Source organism: Peromyscus eremicus, chromosome 1 (genome assembly GCF_949786415.1).
Source record: "Peromyscus eremicus chromosome 1, PerEre_H2_v1, whole genome shotgun sequence".
Taxonomy (NCBI): domain Eukaryota; kingdom Metazoa; phylum Chordata; class Mammalia; order Rodentia; family Cricetidae; genus Peromyscus; species Peromyscus eremicus.
The window spans coordinates 47,433,889-47,454,986 of NC_081416.1; the positions used below are offsets into that span (position 1 = coordinate 47,433,889).

General features: G+C 40.9%; 1 protein-coding gene across 7 annotated transcripts in view; it reads left to right on the forward strand.

The window, feature by feature from the left end:
• Positions 1-11,398, forward strand: part of Tle4 (TLE family member 4, transcriptional corepressor) — a 140,039-nt gene extending 128,641 nt beyond the window's left edge. For all 7 annotated transcript variants that reach the window (XM_059260099.1, XM_059260115.1, XM_059260135.1 and 4 more), the window contains 6 exons: positions 4,408-4,657; positions 5,576-5,823; positions 6,894-7,041; positions 7,235-7,385; positions 7,727-7,803; positions 9,716-11,398. In XM_059260099.1, coding sequence (XP_059116082.1) covers positions 4,408-4,657; positions 5,576-5,823; positions 6,894-7,041; positions 7,235-7,385; positions 7,727-7,803; positions 9,716-9,823 — 982 coding nt within the window. In that variant the 3' untranslated portion in view covers positions 9,824-11,398. The remainder of the gene's footprint in view (positions 1-4,407; positions 4,658-5,575; positions 5,824-6,893; positions 7,042-7,234; positions 7,386-7,726; positions 7,804-9,715) is intronic.
• The last annotated feature ends 9,700 nt before the right edge of the window (positions 11,399-21,098 follow it).

The window sequence follows — 21,098 nt, forward strand, 5'->3', positions numbered from 1 at the left end:
TCCATATGGTTTCTCAAAAGGCCTTTAGTGTTAGTTATCCTTCCCCATATTCCCTTTTCTACCCTGCCCTCCCATCCTTCTCCCCACTTAATCCTCCTATTCTGGTTTCTCCATTATCCCCTTATAATACTATATTCTGCTTCCCCTTCCTTGGAAGACTCTTAGTCACTTACTAGTTACCTAACCATATTTTGAATGAAACACAGATATCTAAACTTAAAAGCTGATGTTCACATATAAGAGAAAACCAGTAATATTTATCTTTTTGGGTCTGAGCTACCTCAGGATGACTGATTCTAGTTCAATCCATTTACCTGCAGATTTCATAATTTCATTTTTTTTCAACAGCTGAATAAGTATTCTATTGTGTAATATCACATTTTCATTATCCATCCATTTGTTGATGGACATTTAGCTGTTTCCACTTTCTGGCAGTTATGAATAGAGCAGGAATGAAAATGAATGAGCAAGTATCTCTGTAGTGAGATGTAGAATCCCTTGGGTATAAGCCCAAGGGTGGTATAAATCAGTTTTTTGAGGAACTCCACATTGATTTCCACAGTGACTGTACTAGTTAGCACGCCCACCAATAATGAACATTCGGTTAAAGAAGTAACTTCCAAAGCAGCAGTGGTGGCACATGTCTTTAATCTCCCAGCATTCTGGAGGCAGAGACAGGCAGTTCAAGGCCAGTGTGGTCTACAGAGTGAGTTCTAAGACAGCCAGAGAAATTCTGTCTCAAAAAAAAAAAAAAAGAAGTAACTTCCAGTGCCTTAAATAGTACTTAGTTCACAGTTGATGCTTACAATGTCAGTTTGTTCAAAGAGTAAATAAAATTATGCTGATTTCTTCCTTCTCTAACTTCCTTTTGCTTGTTACTTCAGTATTACATAAGTATTTGTTTGTTGCCTTAGTGTCTCCCTGTGTTTTTTTTTCTCCCCATTTCACCTGCCCTTCAGTGTTCAGCACGCCTAGCTGACCTTGACTCTGTTTTGTCTTCTATCTGCTGAATAAAAACAAGGTTCTTCCTTCTATGACCAACTTACTACAGACTCTATCCCAAATGTCTCAGTTGCATCAAACAGTGCTGGCTCCATAGCCAAGTTGTTCAGTAAATATTTGGCTGATTAAAAAGGGAAACAAGGCAAATTAGACTTTGAGTTCCTTGAGAGTTGAAGACATAAATATCAATTACCATAAAATCCTGTGTACCTGTGTATGCTCTGCAAATAGTGGTTGACTGACTAACAAGTTTTGTTGACCAAGAACTCTGAGGGTGAAAGATTGGTCTATTTCAAGCAGTGACTAAATAACAAGGTCATGAGATTAATCAAATAACAACTCAAATACCTCTGAGTTCCATATGAACTGAGATGAGATGGAAAGGCTCTTTTAGAGAAGAGGTACAGTGTTTTTTTTTCAGCTGCTGTTAACAGTTACCAAGTAGGTAGCCAGAAGAGGTAGTAGAGTGGGTAAGTTGAAGGTTCTTACTGCAGGTCAGCCTTGAAGCCACAGGAGTCTAATTGTGTTTGGAATATGTAAAGAAGCAGTGGCCACTTTGGCGACTGTGGAATTACAGCCTGTCTGGCTCACCATACTTCTGAGCTTTGTGCTCGATTCTCTTCCTTCAGTCTTGACCAGAAGTTTCCACTACCACCACGAATGGAAAGCTGCCATGCTTTCCCCAGAAACCTGAACTCAGCTTTCCTAGTAATAAATATGCTAAAGAGTGTTATTTCCAATCCTTCATGTAGCTGGGCTCCAGAAGGTCACATGCTAGGTACTCAGTGTTATATTGATGGAAATTTTGCTAAAACCTTGAAGGAAAGTTGTTTGTTTGTTTGTTTAAATTGTAGGTTCTATAAAACCCATTTAGTGACGGGGTTCTTGGAAGGGTTTTTGTTTTCTTTTGTTTTTTTAAAGAAATTGTTATTAAGAACATATAACAGCTGAGTGGTGGTAGCTCAGCACTCAGGAGACAGAGGCAGGTGGATCTCTGAGTTCAAGATCACTGTGGTCTACACAATGAGTTCCAGGACAGCCAGGGCTACACAGAGAAAACCTGTGTTGAAAATCCAGCACTACTTGAACTTGGAATAATCTTCCTTCTCTTCCTGTAAGATTCAGTCTTTGTGACCTCTTAACTCCTACATCAATTAGCCTTTTCTCAGTCATCCTCCTTCAGCAGGCCAGCCTTTCTTTAAAGCCTGAATTAGAGCTGGCTCTCCTGGAGTCACTTTTTCCCCTGCAGCCCCCTGAGAAGGGTCCTGTTCATTTTCCTCACAGCCTACAAGCCACCACTTCAATCATTGTAGATTTTGGCTCTGTTTCTTGAGTACCCTTCTTTGCAATTTCTTGAATAATTAGACTTCTGGTATGTGTAAAAACCCTGCTTCTTTCAGGCCTCCACTATTTGAATCTAACCCGTCTTCTACCTTGATAGAGTTTCTCCTAAAGACCTGACACAAGGCTTAGAGTGTGACTAGTGTTCATAAGAATAGCCTCTGATAGCTTTGTCTATTTCCAGGATCATCTCTAGTGAAAATCTACATTACTCAGTTTCGGCTACCTTTATTAAAAGCTCTCAGCATCACCCTAAATGTCACTTCCAGAATCCAAGCATCCTATCCAGTGTAGCATTAACTGCCTTTCTAAGCCAGGTCCTATGAATTGCATCTCTTGCACCAAGCACCCGTACCATCTGTGTTCACAGTCCTCATAAGCTCACTCTTCTGAGGTCACAATCAGTGTGGCTCCAAGTCCTCTTATTTGACTTAGAAAATACCCTTTGTCTATTGGCTTCTCAGCTTCCCAACTCTTCCCTAAAGCAGCTGTAGCATGCCCTCAATAATGGGCTTTTTGTAAACATAACCAGCCTAGACTTTTTCAATAAGGAACTATAAACTATTGATTTTAGTTACTTTTTTGTTGCTGTAATAAAATGCCATGACTGAAAGCAACTTGTGGAAGGTGTTTATTTTGGCTTATGATTTCAAAGGGCTTAGAGTCCATTATAGCAAGGAAGCAGCAAAAGGCTGGTATGGTGGCTGGAGCTGGTAGCTAAGGGCACATATCTTCAAATGCAAGCAGGAAACAGAGAGCAAACTGTAGTGGCAGAAGGCTTTTAATCTCAGACTCCTCCATACTTCCTCCAGCAAGGGTGCATCACCTAAAGCTCCCTAAATAATGCCACCAACTAGGTAACGAAAGTATTAAAATGTCTGAGAACCTGGGAGCATTTCTCATTCAAACCATCATACTATCTCAGCTTTGATTCTTATACTGCACAGGGTTTAGTCCAAGCTCCCTGTCTTTCATACACCCACAAATGCCTTCTCTTGGTATGGTACATATTTCTAAAAACAGGACTGTGGTCCCTAAGAGCCACCATGATACGCTCAGCTCCTTCCTACCTGCTATTGGCGTCTGCTTCTCCTAAAGTTGACCTGCATCCCAGCAGCCTCACTGTTCCCTTGCTAACAGTTGTGTCCTAAAGTAGAGTCTGTTGATGAAGTTTTCACACCAAGGACTTTTAAGGGTGTGAACTGGAAATGGAAGTGCTGTACACAAGTAAGGTGGGCCTTGGGGCTGTCAGGCAGGACGCTTTGTCAAGTTCTCATTCCTTTTGTATTTTTTAGGATTTGTGATTCCTGAGTCTGATCAATGTGTTAAAACTGTATTTTTGGCATATCTGCCATCTCAACATTTTCACCTAAAAAATGTGAACTCTTCAGAGCTTCATAATTTTAGCTTAGTTATCTCCATTAATAACTAATTTGGTTGGAGTTAAGACATATAGGTAAAATCTGTTTCAGGCCATGGAACCACTGAAAAATACAAAGCAATGAAGGTTAAGAGTGGAAAAAAATAAGTACTGTGTATATTTGATGCTAGCTATCCCACTTAGTTCTTTGTAAGCTATGGACTCATCCTCTCTTTTTGGAGTTACATTCAGAGAGGCTAGGTAACTACTGAGGTCATTGCAGCAACTGTTAAACAGCCAGTTGGTATTTGGTTATGGATCAAGCCCCATGACTTGGAAGCTTATTGTGCCTTACCAGATCCGTTGTTGTTGTTTTAACATATCTCAAGTGGCACTGGAAGGATTTTCTTTCTCTTTTGTTATATTGAATGGTTTAATAACATTTTCAAGCAATGTAGCTTAGTTGGTAGAGTGTGTTTCTAGTATGTATGAAACCTGGGTTTTGGTATCCATTTCTGCTTAAACCAGACATATTAGTGCATACCTCTAATCATAGCACATGGGAAGTAGAGACAGGTGGGTCACCCTCCACTATATAGTGAGTATGAGGCCAACCATACATAAGACCCTGTCTCAAAAGAAAACTAGCAAAAGCTAATGCTTTTTACATTATCCTTCTGCTGTTTTTCCTTCCTGTGCCCTAGAGCATACTCCTTTCACGTTAGTGCCGATGGCCAGATGCAGCCTGTCCCCTTTCCTCCTGATGCCCTCATTGGACCCGGGATCCCCCGACATGCTCGACAGATCAACACCCTCAACCATGGGGAGGTGGTGTGCGCGGTGACCATCAGCAACCCCACAAGGCACGTGTACACGGGTGGCAAGGGCTGCGTAAAAGTCTGGGACATCAGCCACCCTGGCAACAAGAGCCCCGTCTCTCAGCTGGACTGCCTGGTAAGTGAGCAGGGGTGATAAAAAAAAAAAGACGCTGATGGTGAGAGAACCATAGAGTCCCAAGAAGATAGATAGAGAATTTTCTCTCAGAATGGTCCAGTTCTTCATGTGGGCTATGTGCACCTGTACAATTTACATTCACCCAGTCCCCAGGGTCAAAGGTAATCACTTGGTTCAAGAATGCTAAGATTTCACACATTGCTTCTTCCAGAACACACCTGAAAACTTGCTTAAGTCAATTGTTCATGTGGCTTCCAAGCCCTTTAGCTGGTCTGTTACCATTTATCTTTGGGTTGCACAGGAAATCGTAGCTTAGTTTTCTTCCCTTATATCAGGACAATCTTTTAGTACATCATTTAATCTAACATAATTAAATGTGGATAAGATTTCCATAAACTCATGAGCAGGGAGAAATTTTTCCTGTCTTGCCTCCTATTGATGGTTCTTCATTGAACCTACAACGCCTGTTAATCATACATAGCAAAGCTAGGCCAAAAGTGTCAACTACCAAGTGACTTTAACAATGATATGGTTTCAATACCAGGACCTTTTGTCCTCAGCAAAATATGCCAGGGCTTCAGAACTTGGAGAATTGTAATGGTTTGTTTGCAGACCCATGTGATCTGTATGTGCAGATTACATCTACAGTTGCTTAATTTGGTGGTGGGAGTGGGACTAGATCTTTGCATTTGGGTGCTAATTAAGATTAAATATCTTGGTACTAAATTTTGTAGATCAAGTTTAAGTACTTCCTTAATTTCATGTAATTTTGTAGCATTAATCTATTTTATCATTGTCATAAGTATAAATGGCTCATTAAACCAGAAGGGAACACAATACTTTTATGGATTCCTGCTCTCATGTTAATGCTGTTTTCTTTCCTCATGAGTAATTTTGTGATGGCTTTTGTCTCCATAGAACAGGGATAACTACATCCGTTCCTGCAGATTGCTCCCTGATGGTCGCACCTTAATTGTTGGAGGGGAAGCCAGTACACTGTCCATCTGGGACCTGGCAGCTCCAACCCCACGCATCAAGGCTGAGCTGACGTCCTCAGCCCCTGCCTGCTATGCTCTGGCCATCAGCCCTGACTCCAAGGTCTGCTTCTCATGCTGCAGTGATGGCAACATTGCAGTGTGGGATCTGCACAACCAGACTCTGGTGAGGTAGGTCTGCTGAATCTACTTCTTGGTTGTAAGGGAGAGCTAATTTACCACATGGTGCTCAAAGCTCTTTGTGTGTTTGTCTGTGTCTGGATGGAATACAGCTTTCTTAAAAATGTTATGAACCACATACATTTTAGAGATAATGAAGTTCAAATGTAAAATCTTGCTTCCCCACTATATTTTATTAAATGAAGCTTTCATTTTACACACATACACACACACACACACACACTAAGCATTATTGATTTAGAGTTTTAGAAGTGAAGGTCATTTTTATGTATAGGATATTGTTAGAACATCATGGGTTCATTAGATGTCTGTAATTTGTTGTCTGTGCCTGCTGACACCCATCATTGTTCTAGCTCCTCAGTGAGAAGCCATAGTATATGGTTCTAGTTTAGCTGCTGCATGTGTCACAACTTTACCAGCAGTTGTATGGCCCTTGTTGAGGGTCCAGTGCTTGTGGGTTGCTGCTTATGCTCACATAACCTAAATTGTCTGTTCTCATGTTTAAGAACAAGTGGACAGCAGGTTTATAGATTGAGAAATGATAATGAGCATTATAATCAGGGAAAGGATATGAGAAGATTGGGAACTTAAGCTATGAGGCAGGGGGTATGTATGAGAAGAAAAGAACCCTTTGTGGTCTTATCTTGAGGGGCTACACACTAAGTTCAACTCTAAAAACAAAGTAATTGTTGTTCTTGTACCTTTAGGGTAAGGTTCAGATATTCAAGGCCATCCTTGACTATGTGGTGAGGACCCACTTTGAACTCTTTCCTCCATGCCCCATGTACATTTTACCAGAACTGACCTTGGGTAATGGATCACACTGAATGTACTTACATTTGGGTGTTTCTTGTGAGCATGTTCTTTCCCTCCTGCACAGCCAGACATAGATACATGATATGTTTTGCTCTTATTTTGAATAATTAGAAAGCATAAACCAAATGAGATCTGTAGATAAAGTCTGCACTGAATTTGATCAGTAGAGAGTTCCCAATTGAATTAATTGAACTAAAATAAAAGCTAACTTTTCAAGGGTTTTTCCCTCCATTTTACATTTTCAGGCAATTCCAGGGCCACACAGATGGAGCCAGCTGTATTGACATTTCTAATGATGGCACCAAACTCTGGACAGGCGGTTTGGACAACACTGTGAGGTCCTGGGACCTGCGTGAAGGGCGGCAGCTGCAGCAGCATGACTTCACCTCTCAGGTGTGGACTGTGTGGGTAATGGAGCCTAGTCAAAGAAAAGTGCTGTGTTTGAACGTGGATCTCTTCGAGAGCATCTCTTAGATCTGGTTCTTCCTGTACATTGCGAATTTTGTTGATGTCTATATTTAAGAGCATAGCTCCTGGTTAATAAGGCTTTGTCCTCTGCAGCCACCATCATTTGTTTTAATTCCAGATCTTTTCTTTGGGCTATTGCCCAACTGGAGAGTGGCTTGCAGTGGGGATGGAGAATAGCAATGTGGAAGTGTTGCATGTCACCAAGCCAGACAAATACCAGTTGCATCTTCATGAGAGCTGTGTGCTGTCACTCAAGTTTGCCCACTGTGGTAAGCAAGTCCCTTTTGTTCGATTTCTGTCAACCAGAATGATTGCTTGGTTCTTCTGTTGACTCCTTCCAAGTTGAGTCTTTTATTTTGTTAATGTGTCTTTCCTTACAACTCTATAGCTTCCTTAACCATGCATGCTTCCCTAACAAGCTATGTAAATTGCTAGCCTTAATCCACTTTATTCCTTATCATAACAATCAGTGACTCATGAAATCCAGAAGGAGGGTGGGCTTTACTTTTGAAAGGAAAAGACATTCTTATTTGTTATAAATGGAATGTCTCTATTAATTCAGCATTCTGTGAAGCAAATGACAAAGTAACACAAAACCCTCTTCCTCTAGGCAAGTGGTTTGTAAGCACTGGAAAAGACAACCTTCTGAATGCTTGGAGGACACCTTATGGGGCCAGCATATTCCAGGTAATACCTAGCTTGCTGAGTGACTAGGTGTTGTGTACTACCTGTCCTGGTTTAGCTATGCCATCTTCATGCGTCCTGTGTGCACCTACCTACTTATTCTGTGATTCTGTCAGGCACCTGATACCATTTTTATCAGGCAGAACAAGAACCTGCGACAGCAGGGAGGAGGATTACTTGCACAGCCACAAGCTGTATAGGGTCTTCTGCTGGATTTCTGAGCGCTAGTGTTACGGCAAATCCTGGATTACCCATGACTCAATCCTCTTTTATTTTCCTTGTGGGGGTTTTAAGTTTTCTGTGACTTTTTTTGTGTTTATGTATACTATACATTTTTTATTTTAAATCTTGAGTATTTTGTTCAGATACCTTTATGAGTACTATCAGGGTTTTTTCCCCCCTGTTCTTAATTCATTTTCTTTTATTATCAATTCTTTTTCCAGAGAATGTCCCAGAAAAGTTCTGTTAAACTGGATTGATTTTATAAACTTGTTCTTCTTAGTAGAAGAGTAGACTGTGTAGTTTGGGAAATTATTTGTAAAAACACCAAATTTAGACATGGCACAAACACAGACATGCACACAAAATCTCTCGTTTTTTCTTACAGATGTGTGTGAATTTTATAGGCAAGTTAATGACTTCCTATTTTTAGTTTGTAGTTAGAGTGTTCTCTTTTGTTCCGTGTTTGGGAGTAGTATAACAGACTTCCAAGTCCATTAACAAAATGACATTAAGTCATCATAAAGCTGATTAATTATTTGAATACAAAATAGAATGTCATACAAGGTTGTCATCATGACAAAACAGCTGATAAAATTGTTATGATGCTTATACCTTTTTCCCCCTTTCTTTCTTTATTCACTATGTAGCCCTGGCTGGCCCGAAATTCACAGAGATCTACCTGCCTCTACCTTCCAAGTGTTGGGGTTAAAGGCATGTACCACCATGCCTGGCTGAAACTTATACTTTAATACTGGGGTTTTGTGACCTTTTGAGTGCACAAATGGAAGAAAAAAATATTAGACTCTGTCTTTTATATTAAACACAAGTATTATAGCTTTACGTATATGCTGGCTTGGGAATTTAAATTATTAACAGTTACAGTTAGAAAAATTTGAGCAGTGTATTAGGTAGTTGTCTTACATGTATAGTTTTCAATCTTCAGGGTCCTGGTTTAAACCCTGTGTAGGGCCTGCCTTCATTCCTTCATTTCCCCCCATACACACACCCCTCAATGGAATGTGTATCTATTCCAAGTATTGAACTCTTACATATTTTTATGTTTTATTCTAGTAGTGTTGGGCATTTTTACTAGCATCTTCCATTACTTGTTAGGACCTATGCTGTGCCTGCTACTCTATGGCACAACTTAGATCCAGGATGCCCTACTCTATACTTTCTAGAGAAGAGAGAGTATTTTTGTTTGTTTTTATTTTTTTTGTTTTTATTTATTTATTTATTTTTACTTTTATCTTATATGTGTTTTGTCTGCCTGCATGTCTGTGCACCATGTTGTATGCCTGGTGCCCATGGAAAGCAGAAGAGGGTGTTGGGGACTGGGAGTTGAACCCAGGTCCTCTGGAAGAGCATCCAGTGCTCTTAACCACAGAGCTATCTTTCCAGCCCCAAGAATAGAATTTAAAACAGGACCTTGCTTCATTGGCAGATTACTCTGACCATTGAGTTGCCTGTCTCCTTGATGCCTCATGGGCAAGAACCGTTAGCCTAAGCTAGGGATGAGCAACACTCAGAGGATTGAATCTAGTACTGCCATGTTTAGGAAAGTTGGGACTGCCCTATACCTGTAGAGCTTATGGGTGCTCCAAGGAACATGTTGCCTGTGTATCTGCTCCATAACCACCAGTCCTGTTTCTTAGCACCTGTATGTGACGTTCTTGATATGTTTCTTCCCTAGTCCAAAGAATCCTCATCGGTGCTTAGCTGTGACATCTCTGTGGATGACAAGTATATTGTCACTGGTTCTGGGGACAAGAAGGCTACGGTTTATGAAGTTATTTATTAAGGACAAATCTTCGTGCAAACTGGACTCCTCCTTGTAGCACTTTGCGCTGTTGTACTTTTTTTTTTCACCCCCCTCTCCTACATCTAAAACCAAGGATTTCCAATACTCATTGCAGTTGTGGAGTTTAATCCCTTGCCATAGCCCTACTTCTTCCTTGCTATTGAATTGTGAATACTCATTTAAGAACCTGTGATACCAAATCTTCAGCTATCGACTTGGAAGAACATGGAATACCTAACAGTGAATGGAATCTTTAATTATGTATTATATCTGTAATATATTTATTTTGTTTAAAGAAGGCTTTCTAACAATGACTGACTAAATAAAGCTGTGTCCGCTCCTGCATTGATAATGAAGGTGCATTGTATTTGATGCTCCACCCCCTTGCTTTTGGTGAGGGGAGGGGAAAGGAAGGTTTAAAATAACTGATTAAAAATGTCACTAAATGTAGACTATTGACTGTATAGAGACATGAAATGTATAATTACACATGGAAGCAATATGTTGCTGTATTGTTATGAGGTTGTTTTGTTTTCTACTTATATTGAAAACATTTGGAAATTTGGCTGAACAAGTAGAATATGACAGGCCAAGTATTATTCCTTTGAGTCTATTTGGGCAACTCTAACCAATATGTCTATAACTTTAGATTATATTAAATAATTGGATGTTTTTCTTTTTTTAACTTGTTGACAAGTATCTTTGTAATATGTTTTTAATTCCCCTTTTTATTGTATTATAGACAGATAAACAAATTAAATTGGGCCTCAAAGAGAGAACTTAATTTCTTCTAAATACTTTTGCCAAATTTCCTGGCAGAGGGAGCTATGTGTCTCTGGGCAGTTGTGGTGCTGTGAGATGTGGCAGGCTGTTTTGTGACCTGCTCTTTAGGAGGTGCAGGTGCAGGAGTGCTGCCTGCCTCCCGCTGGGCAAAGCAAGTCTTTCACAAAAAGAGGCCAACAGAGGAGGCTTTACAGAGCCCACCCTCTGAAACCCACAAAGAAGAGACTCTCCTGGGATGACGACTTGTTTTCTTTACCTCTGGTTCTTTCCATGTCTTAGTTGGATGTCCCTGAAATGGACACAGGCTGTGCCATTGTGCCAGAAACATTGTGTTATCTTTTATGTTGTTGTCGTTGCTGTTAAACTATAACATGTGACTCCTTTTTTATTATTATTTTTGTTTGAATGCTTTAAAAAGATCTTTTAAGTCTGTGGATCTGCTGATGTACAGTGCCTTTGCTGCTATGGATCAAAATCAAAAGAACTGTGTAGATAAACTTTATTGTATAAGTAGAAAATCACTTAATTTCATACTAGAAATGGATGGATGCTGCAAGTTGAAATGGACTGTCATTGACGTTCTTCGTGTGGTAGCAAAAAAATGGTGTCTTAAGTGCTTAGTGTTTGATGTCATTAACAGTTTCATAAAACTCTACAGTGTAGAAAGATTTTGATACTAAACTGTGCATTGTACATAGTTCTAACGCATTGTATTGGCCACCAGTACTTCTATGATGGTAGATTGTTTGTGCATTCAGACTTTTAAGCATTAAACATAAATAACTTCTAGAATGCTTATTTTTCTAATTTTTTTACTAATTTCTTTGTGCCACTCCCTGTATTAAAAATCATTAGTTACATTCAAGTCAGACTGTTAAGTAGTATGGGTTTTTAATTGTTGCTATTTTTTTTTTCCTTTTCCTTTGAGAGAACCCAGAAGGCATGAAAAAAGTTATGGAAGGCAGATGGTTACCAAATACTTACTGAACTCTTCATTTTGTTGAAATGCTTTTATCTAGAAGCTGTCTATCATTTTAAAAACTTGAACCATTTCGATTTATACTGTCATTCTAGTACACTAACTACTTGTAGCTATTTAAACTTAACTCTTAGAACTAATTAATATTAGAAATCTTCTTTGCCAGTAACATTAACTACATTTCAAGTGCTTAGTAGCGCCATGGAGGCTAACAACTATTGTACTGTACTTTGCTGATTTCTGTAATGTTTCCCACACTATTGTGAATGCTCTGTGAAGCTAACACAGCATTCAGAATTTGACAGATTAGATCATTGCCAACTGTTGAGGTTTGAGGAATCTCCAAGACACAGAAGCTTCTGGAAGTATCTTGTGTTGGATGTTTTTGCGAAGACTCGGTTAACGAAGGACTTAAAAAAGAGTTCCAGTTTGAAGGACAGGATTTAAGCACACCCAGGTAGTCTGCACTGGAGACCCAGCTAGGTACTGAGTCAGTGGATTCCAGCCTTGTTCACCCTTGTAGACCAAAGCAACAAGTCCAGTGAGGTGTCATGAGTTGGCTGCATCTCAGGACGGTATGCAAATCCATTGAGGCTGCTAAGAAAGGACAACCTGGAAAACACCAAGTGACCCTCTACAGAGATACAACTCTAGGCAGGGTGAAAGGAAGAATGTTGCCTAAGGCCTTGAGCTGCTCTTCCATTGTGTTAGTTACCTGTCAGTATGGTTCTGAGACTGTAGACAGTCAAAAGGGAAAAACAACTCTGCACATCAGAAAACACAGCTTCTTAAGGGTGGTGGAGTTAACCAGAACGGCATGGAGAGGAACTAGCTTGGTAAACAGACTTGTTGGCAGTGATCTCTCCGGAGAATGCTGAGAATGAAATTACTTTTTCCCCTTCCTCACACACAACACACTGCCTCTACTCCAGTCTGCCTCTACTCCAGTCTGGTACTAGGCTTATAGGAATATATTTACTTATCTTGTCTCTATTCCAAAATACCTGGTGGGATCAATTTAAGAGAGGATAGGGTTTGGTTTTTTTTGGGGGGGGGGAGGGGTGTCACTATTTCAGAAATGTTTCAGCCCAATAGAAAAGACAAGGTGACAGTAGTGACTCCATTTTTGACGGCAGGCACAGGAGGCAGAGACTTACATCGTGCTGACTGGGAACACAGATCGTAGACTGGAACCAGGAACAGTATAACTTCCGAAGACCCTCCCCTAGTGACTTGACTGCTAGGCCTCCTCAGATTTCCACTACCTCCCCAGATAATTCTACCAGTTAGAAAATAAGTTTTGTTTTGTTTTGTTTTTTTTCCATGACATGGTTTCTCTGGTGGTTTGGTGCTTGTCCTGGATCTTGCTTTCTAGACCAGGCTGGCCTCGAACTCACAGAGATCTGCCTGGCTCTGCCTCCTGAGTGCTGGGATTAAAGGCATGTGCCACCACCGCCCGACGGAAAATAAGTTCTTAAAACAAGAGCCTGAAGGTGCCATTCCAGAGTGAAGTCGTAAGTCATTTGCTGAATTGGGTATAGAATTTGTATAGATAAATTGGAGGCCTGGCTTAATGTGCACAGAAGTTTTGCCATGATTATTCAACTATAAAGGTAATTATTAGGGGCTGGCAATGTGGCTCTGTGGTAGGGTAAGTACTGACCATTGGATCGCTCTCACCAAGAGGTAATTACTAACTCAGTTGTTGATTTTATCATAGAATTTGCTCTATGTATGATTCTTGCAGAGTCTAAAGAACAATAAAGATGCATCTCCCTAAGCAAACGTAGTTCCAGTAGGAGGAAGGAGTAGTGTAGAAGACTGAAGCATAACCATGAAAGCAGTAAAAGGAAAGCCAGATCAAAGGAGCCATGAACACCTTCCTAGGATTGGTGGGTCCAATGAGAATGACAGGCTTCAAGATGTTAAAGCTTCACACTTGATACTTGGCAAAATGGCTTCACGGGATGATATACCTGGAATGTTGTATGTGCCTACAACTCTTAAAAGTGCTGGACATTAAACTCTTCAAACTATATCACACAATCAAAAAATTCTTGGCAGCCAAGAACAAAGGAAATTGTTGTCCTCAGCCAGAAGATGGCATTCTGGACAGATGTGATGTACATTCCAACCTGATGTGCAGCTTGACCACCAGCCAGGGGGTTGGCTGCTTTTGGGGTGCCTCTGTGGACTTTCATGCACTGGCACTGTCCTGAAAACTTGGACTAGGCTATTTGTTGATTGATTTCTGGCAGCAGTAAGAAAATTGGTCCTGAGATTCATTGTCTAGCATTGAGTGAGCAATTATAAAATTACAAAAATCAGTGCAAAAAAAGCTGTTAAATATTCGGCTTGATGCTGGTATACCTGAAGCTGCTTCATTCCAGAGCAATTTAGGAGTTTCAGTTGTGACCTGGATCCTGCCACCTCTCAGATTCTTCGGAAGGCATTTGCCATAGAGCAGGAGCCCACAGCTGTCTAGTCTTTTGAGCCAATTGCATTTCTTCACTGTGGGTTCTAGCTGTAAATTGGCAGTGGGAATGGCTTATTTTCAGTCACCTGAGCACAGCAGAGAGCGTTTGATGAGAATGTTTGAACAGTATGGAGCCAAGGGCTGAACTCTGCTTCCCTGACAAGCTGTCGTTTCTGTTCAGTTTGACAATAGGTGTAGTAATGTAATGTACATCCCAGCTAGTTTGCAGGACAGCTGGGCTTGCCCTTCTAAGGTACTGAATTCTCAGCTGGAACCTTCATAGTTTGCCTGCAGAGAATAATAATTCCCACAGGACTGGCCTTAGTCTAGAGGACTGTGAGCACAGGGACCCCATTTGATCTCACAGCAAACCCAGAAAGGAGTGGGGAGCAGGGGGGAATGCTACAATACTGTTTGCGTAGAAGAAAACAAAGGATCTGAAGGGACAAGATACTTAACAAAACTCCAGTGGGAGTTTGGAAACCAGCTAAAGTGGACCCCTAGTTTCCTGGTATGCAGTCCAGTCTAGAATCATCTTATGCACAGAACTGGAAAAGAAATAGGAAGGGACATTCATGATACTTCACCTAATTGTACATTTCCCTGTTTCACCCAAGTCACGCAACTTGAAAATTTTGATCAATAGCAGATTGCCTTTATAGTTCTCATGTTGTGACCATTCCATAGGTTAAATGTTGTGGTGTCTTCTAGAAAACACTTGGCCATGAGTTGAGCTACGATTATTTATTTTTCCTCCTGTGAGGCCTAAAAGTTCTAAAACTGAGTTAGCGGTTGGAATTCATCATGTGAGACTTGATGCCTGCGACCTGCCCCATCATGGGCTAGTAGAACAGGGACCATGAGAGATTCCCTCAGGAAACAAGGAACAGAGGGAGATGCCAGAACTAGAGTCCTGTAAGCAGAGGATTGTCCCTTAGGTTACAACTTAGCATTATCTGAGAACCGCAAATACCTCTACCCCATATAGTTTATCTTAATACAGAGAAGCCAGATACAGCTGTGACAAAAGCACATTCTGGAGAAGCCTGGGTACCCTTCCCCAGGAAAGCAAAGTTTTGAGGGATTCATTGGAAAAATGAGCTTGTCAAGTATCTATCATGTATTCATAGTTTTTCATTCTTCCTCTAAACAGTCATATTAATGAAATCTGATTTCCATTATTTTTATGGCTGAGTCAGGAAAATTAGTTATTGTTTCCACAGTGATAGACAGTCTCTCTCTCCATGCCAATTTTTGGGCACCATGGTTTTCCTGAACAAGAACATTCCTCTGAGCATGGGATGGTTGGGATGCTTGCTGGAACAGGGCCCTTGGTTCACTGGCTCTATTCTGAGCAATGCTCTCCCAATACCATGTGCATAGTCCCCCAACAAGTGTTAGTGGGAACTTGGGTGATCAGGAGTGAAAGGACTTTGCTGCAGCCCCCAAAGGGTGGATTACCATGTGTTGGGTCACCTTTACTTGCACATGGAGAGGCTCTCTGAGGTGGCCTGAGCTTAGCAGACATCTGATTTTTGTGCAGCCTCAACTTTTAGTGGAATCCATTAATGCCACTCCACTTAGGCTTCTGGACTCTGGTAACATTTCCACCTCACAATACTTTGTGTTCTTGTGTTCATTTGAATGTTATTACCACCACCACCATCACCCACCCACCCCCACCACCACCACCACATAAGTCTACAAAAACACAAGGTCCAAAGTAAAAGGACTGTAGTTGGCACAGGTCACACAAAGACAAAGTTCTCAGCACTAAGGAGATTTATTTGCCCGAGAGGGACAAGGAGGATAAGAAAGAAAGGAGCGTGGAGAAGGGGGCAAGGGAGAGGGAAAAAGTTATTTGCCCCAGAAGGACAAAGGACTGCTTCTAAATAGAGAGGAGATGAACATGGCCCATAGGCAAATGGCAGTTCATAAAAAGAAGGGGAAATTCCATGTCAGGATGAGTTGGTTAATTTTGATTGTATGGGTTTGGTCAGTATAGTGTTTTTAATGGCTGGACCTTGGTCAGCCTTAGGAGGAAGAAGTGACCAAATACAGGAATAGAACTTGGTGGCTGACTTTAGGAATGTAATCTAACACTTTAGGAAGGCAGAAGGAATGGAAAAGGGCAAGGCCTGCCAGAGCCATGTTTGCCATGCTCGGGTCTACTAGAGCCCTTCATTCACGCATTTTTATTACTGGGTCTTTAGGTGTTGAGTACACAGGTGTCATTCTTCTGGTTATTTCCTGCTAACACTGGGGCGTCGTTGATAGGGACCCAAGAAAGCTGGGTGGCTGGCCAAGGCCAGGAAGAGCTGGCTGTTTAACTTGTCCAGGCTCTGCAGGACCATCTGAGGCTAGGAAAGTGCATTGTGTAAGGCTGGACTAGGATGTAGATTCCAAGGAAACAGCCGGGGCTGGTGAGTTCCTGCAGCAGTCTGCAGTTGACTTGAAAACTGTTAGGACAGATAGAACAGAGATGATGGGAAAGTTACAGAGTTTAGGGGAAGTTTTTTATCTTGGGTGTACATCTGAAACTTTTAGGCTCATGGTCCTGGTAGTTGGGGGAGGGGAGTCCATCCTCAGGAAGAAGTGGCCTAGGCAGGTGGGGAAACAGGCTGTTGGTTGATAGGAGTACTTCTCTGGAGTCCATTTGACCTGTGACTGGTGGATTCAAATTGATTTCCTGAAGCTTATAAGAATTTTTTAAGTTTATAAAAGGAAAGATTTATATATGTTAGCATTATCATTGTTTGTAATCTGTAATGAAATTTATATTGTAGAAGGAGCAGTAAATTTATGATTTTGAGTCATAGTAAAATTTGAGAATCCAAACAATAGCATAGAGAGAAGGAAAGAAATCTGAAACATTTCTTATTTTTATGTACCTTAAATCACTTTCTTATACCTTTATAAATTGTATTTACACATGTTAATTATCATATTCAACACATACCTGAAAAGTTTTGAGGACCATTATCTGTTAAGTATGTCTAAACTAAACAAACTTCGCTTGTTTTTAGTTGTTTTAGGCTTAATTTTGAAAACATATAGGAGGCTAAATAAAGCTTATAACTGTAATTAATTACATTAGTACAAGTGTAATTCTGAACACATTAAAGAATTTGATCATTTATAGGGTGACTGACGATTGCTTGTATGTTTTAATTACCTTTAACAGTTTATATTAAGTTAGTAGTTTTTATAAGATTAGGACTTTATATTTTTATACCTGTTATGTTTAGCCTTAAAAAATTAACAGTTTTTGAACTGAAGCTCTGTTAGTATCAAAATATAATTTTAATCATAAATACAGCCCATTAGGGAAACTGGGAAATTTTCTGATCATTTTATAATGAATCACTATGGAATATCATAGTTTTATATGACTTAGTTTATCTAATAATTAGCTAAAGTATAGACAAATATTACTGTGAACCTGAGTAGAACTTAGGAATTTATAAACCTTATTTATCAAATGTACTTTATCAAACATATGTTCTTAGTTATCAAAGTTTTTTTAGAAGCCTGGTTGTTGAACACTTAGCAAATACATAAGTAGGTGTAAATCTCTAAGTCAGCTTTTGTTAATCTGAGTAGACCTCTATTACCTTAAAATTTCATGATCATATATAGTATATTCTAAACCAGGGTTGAATCATATATATAGTACGTTCTAGTAAATATAATCTTAAATTTTTATCACCATACAAAAATCCATACCAATCCAAAATATTTTGGAGACTTGTTGTTGCTTCCTTAGTCTAATACAATACAATAATAAACAGAGAGTTCAGTAGGACTGAGAAGTTTTATAGTTGTTGCTTTATGCCATGTGCTCATCTTTTTTTTTTTTTTTTAAAGATTTATTTATTTATTATGTACACAGTGTTCTGTCTGCATGCATGCTTGCAGGCCAGAAGAGGGCACCAGATCTCATTACAGATGGTTGTGAGCCACCATGTGGTTGCTGGGAATTGAACTCAGGACCTTTGGAAGAACAAGCAGTGCTCTTAACCTCTGAGCCATCTCTCCAGCCCCATGTGCTCATCTTAACGTGGTGAAGTCACATGTCATGTACTCTTTAACCTTAGTAAAGATGGCTGCCAAGCATGTGGTTGCTTCCATCTTAATGATGTCATCAGCCAAGATGGAGGAAAGTCATATGATTACTATTTAAAAACAACTATTTTCTTAAACAAGAGTTGAATCTAAGTAACATATACATTATATTTTAGACAAGAGTTAAATCACATATATACCCTTGTGTAGATTTTTAGTTTTAGGCCTTCAGTTATAACTTTAACGTCAAATTTTGTTACAGATTTTATAAATATTAAACCATACCCAATGAACTTATAACTCTTGGGCCAGAGTATACAAATAATCTTAAGAGATTTTTTTTTTGAGAGCAGAGTGTAGAGAAATCAGAGGTGAAAAGATTTTTAAGAGTGGGAATTAGAACCTTAGAGATGAGATTTTTAGAAGTGTAGAGCAGAGCAAGTTTAGATACAAGAGATTTGAGGATCTTTTGTCTGTGCAGTGGCAGAAGTTGCTACGGTTTGTGAGAATTTGGAAATCAAGTGCACCAATTTTGGGCCATTGATCTGTACTGAGGCTAAGCTGTTTGAGTCTGAGGAAGAGAGGGTGAAACAACAAAATTCTGCTGAAGGGAATTTCTATAAACTCTACAAGGGACCTGAGTAGCAGGAGAGTGCAGAGGAAAGGGGAGCCAGGAAGTATCCTTAGAAAGTTGCCCTCATGGTAGGCACCCCAAGGGCATAGTAGGCTCCAGACACAGAGAGCCGTTTATGGCATAAAGTCAAGGAGATGAATGGTTAAGGAACAAGGAGGAATAAGCAGGAACTCCACCTAAGGAGGTGTGTAGAGGATATGGGGGACTTCCAGGAGGGAGCTGAGAGATAGGAGGGACAAGGTCGCAGACGTCAAGGAGGACTTAAGGAAGCTGTAGGACTTAGCAGGCAGCTCCTAGGGAGAGGCAGCAAGGAAAGGGTCACAGGGGTCCCAACATGGGCATAAGGAAGCTGTGGAGTGGGTCTGCAAATAGGACTGCAGGTCCTGGGGGGAGGGGAGACAAAGATACCGAGAGCAGGGAAAAGGGAGACTGAGTGTCCAGGTGGGTGTCTTGGGTTACTAGTTGTAGGGAAGAGAGAAAGGAAAGATTTTTTTTTTTCTTTTCCTGAGCTCAAGCCAGGCCAAAGCTGGGCCAGACCATGCACAGTCGCCAGGCTAGGAGTGGCTTGGCAGCTGCAGTGAGGGATGGCCAGCAGTGCTCCCAGCAGCACCAGGGTGCAAGCATGGCAGCGTTGCATGCAGACAGCTGGGTCAACTGGCCAAAGGAGGTGGGCACAGAGTACTAGGCAGTCAGTCAGTCAGTGTTCCTGCAGCACCCCGAGGTTTAAATAGGACATGGAATGGAGGAAAGACTTACAACAGGGTGTAGAAAGTTCAGAGTACAAGAGGCACACAGAGATGTTGCAGCAGAGAAAAGGAAAAACTAAGACGTAAAGGGATCTCCCTTTCCATTGTTCAGGTGCCGGGGCCAATTTGGGGTGCTACAATTAACCAGTAATATTAGGTGTTAACTGTCCATGTGGAGGGAGCAGTTACCACCAATAATGGGCGGTAATCTGAGGTCGAGAGACAGGAGTGTCCCCATGAATCTCAAGAGGCCAATAAGGAGGTCTCTAGGAAAGAAGGCTCATCACCTAGGCTCTCCAAGAGACACAATTGTCCAAGGAGAAATCCGGAGTCTGTTGACAGGATTTTCAGAGAGGGGGCTCTAGATTCCAGCAGTACAACCACCGAAAGTGAAAAGGGAATCTCCCAACCAAACCAGACTGAACGTAATGTGCTTATTGGGAGTGTAGGATATAGGGGTGTAGGGGGAAACTCATCAATTAGCTGCTGTTGAATGAAAAGGGCAGTCACTGGATGGTCTGGAATGTGTGAGTACTGGGGTGTGTGTGTGTGTGTGTGTGTGTGTGTGTGTGTGTGTGTGTCTGTCTGTCTGTCCTGTAGACTGATCCAAGTCACCAGACCAATGAAAGGGCCAGAGTCAGCACAGGTCACACCAAGACCAAGTTCTCAGCACAAAGGAGATTTATTTGCCCTAGAGGGACAAAGATGGGATAGGTAACAAGGGAGAGAGGAGGTGTCTTAGTTAGGGTTTCTATTGCTATGAAGAGATACCATTACCATGGCAACTCTTATAAAGAAAACACTTAATTGGGGTGGCTTACATATCCAGAGGTTCAGTCCATTATCATCATGGTGGGGAGCATGGCAGCATGCAGACACACACGGTGCTGGCTACATCTTGATATGCAAGCTACAAGAAGTGAACTGTGACACTGGGAGTAGCTTGAACATAGAACTCAAAGCCCACCCCCACAATGACACACTTCCTTCAACAAGGCCATGCCTCCTAATAGTGCCACTCCCTTTGGGGGCCATTTTCTTTCAAACCATCACAGGAGGAAAGTGTTGTGGGATATTTATTTATAATATTTATAATATTTGTTTATGCCGTGGAACATTTGTTTAATGATACAAAGATCTGTTGTAATCTTTTATGGTGCATTTGTTTAACTCTGTGAAGCTGTGTTACTTTGCTTGTCTAAAACACCTGATTGGTCTAATAAAGAGCTGAACATCCAATAGCTAGAATGGAGAAAGGATAGGCATGGCAGGCAGGCAGGCAGGCAGAGAACATAAATAGGAGGAGAAACCTGGGAAGAGAAGATCAAGGAGTAAGAAAAGGAGGAGAGGAGGACTCCAGGGGCCAGCCACCCAGCCACCCAGCAAGCCATGGAGTAAGAAGTAAAGAAAGGTATATAGAAAGGTAAAAGCCCCGAGGCAAAAGATACATGGGATAATTTAAGTTAAGAAAAGCTGGCTAGAAATAAGCCCAGCTAAGGCCAGGCATTCATAAGAAAGAGTAATCCTCCATGTGATTTATTTGGGAGCTTGGTGGTGCTCCCCCCCACCCAAAGAGCCAAAGAGTAAAAAGA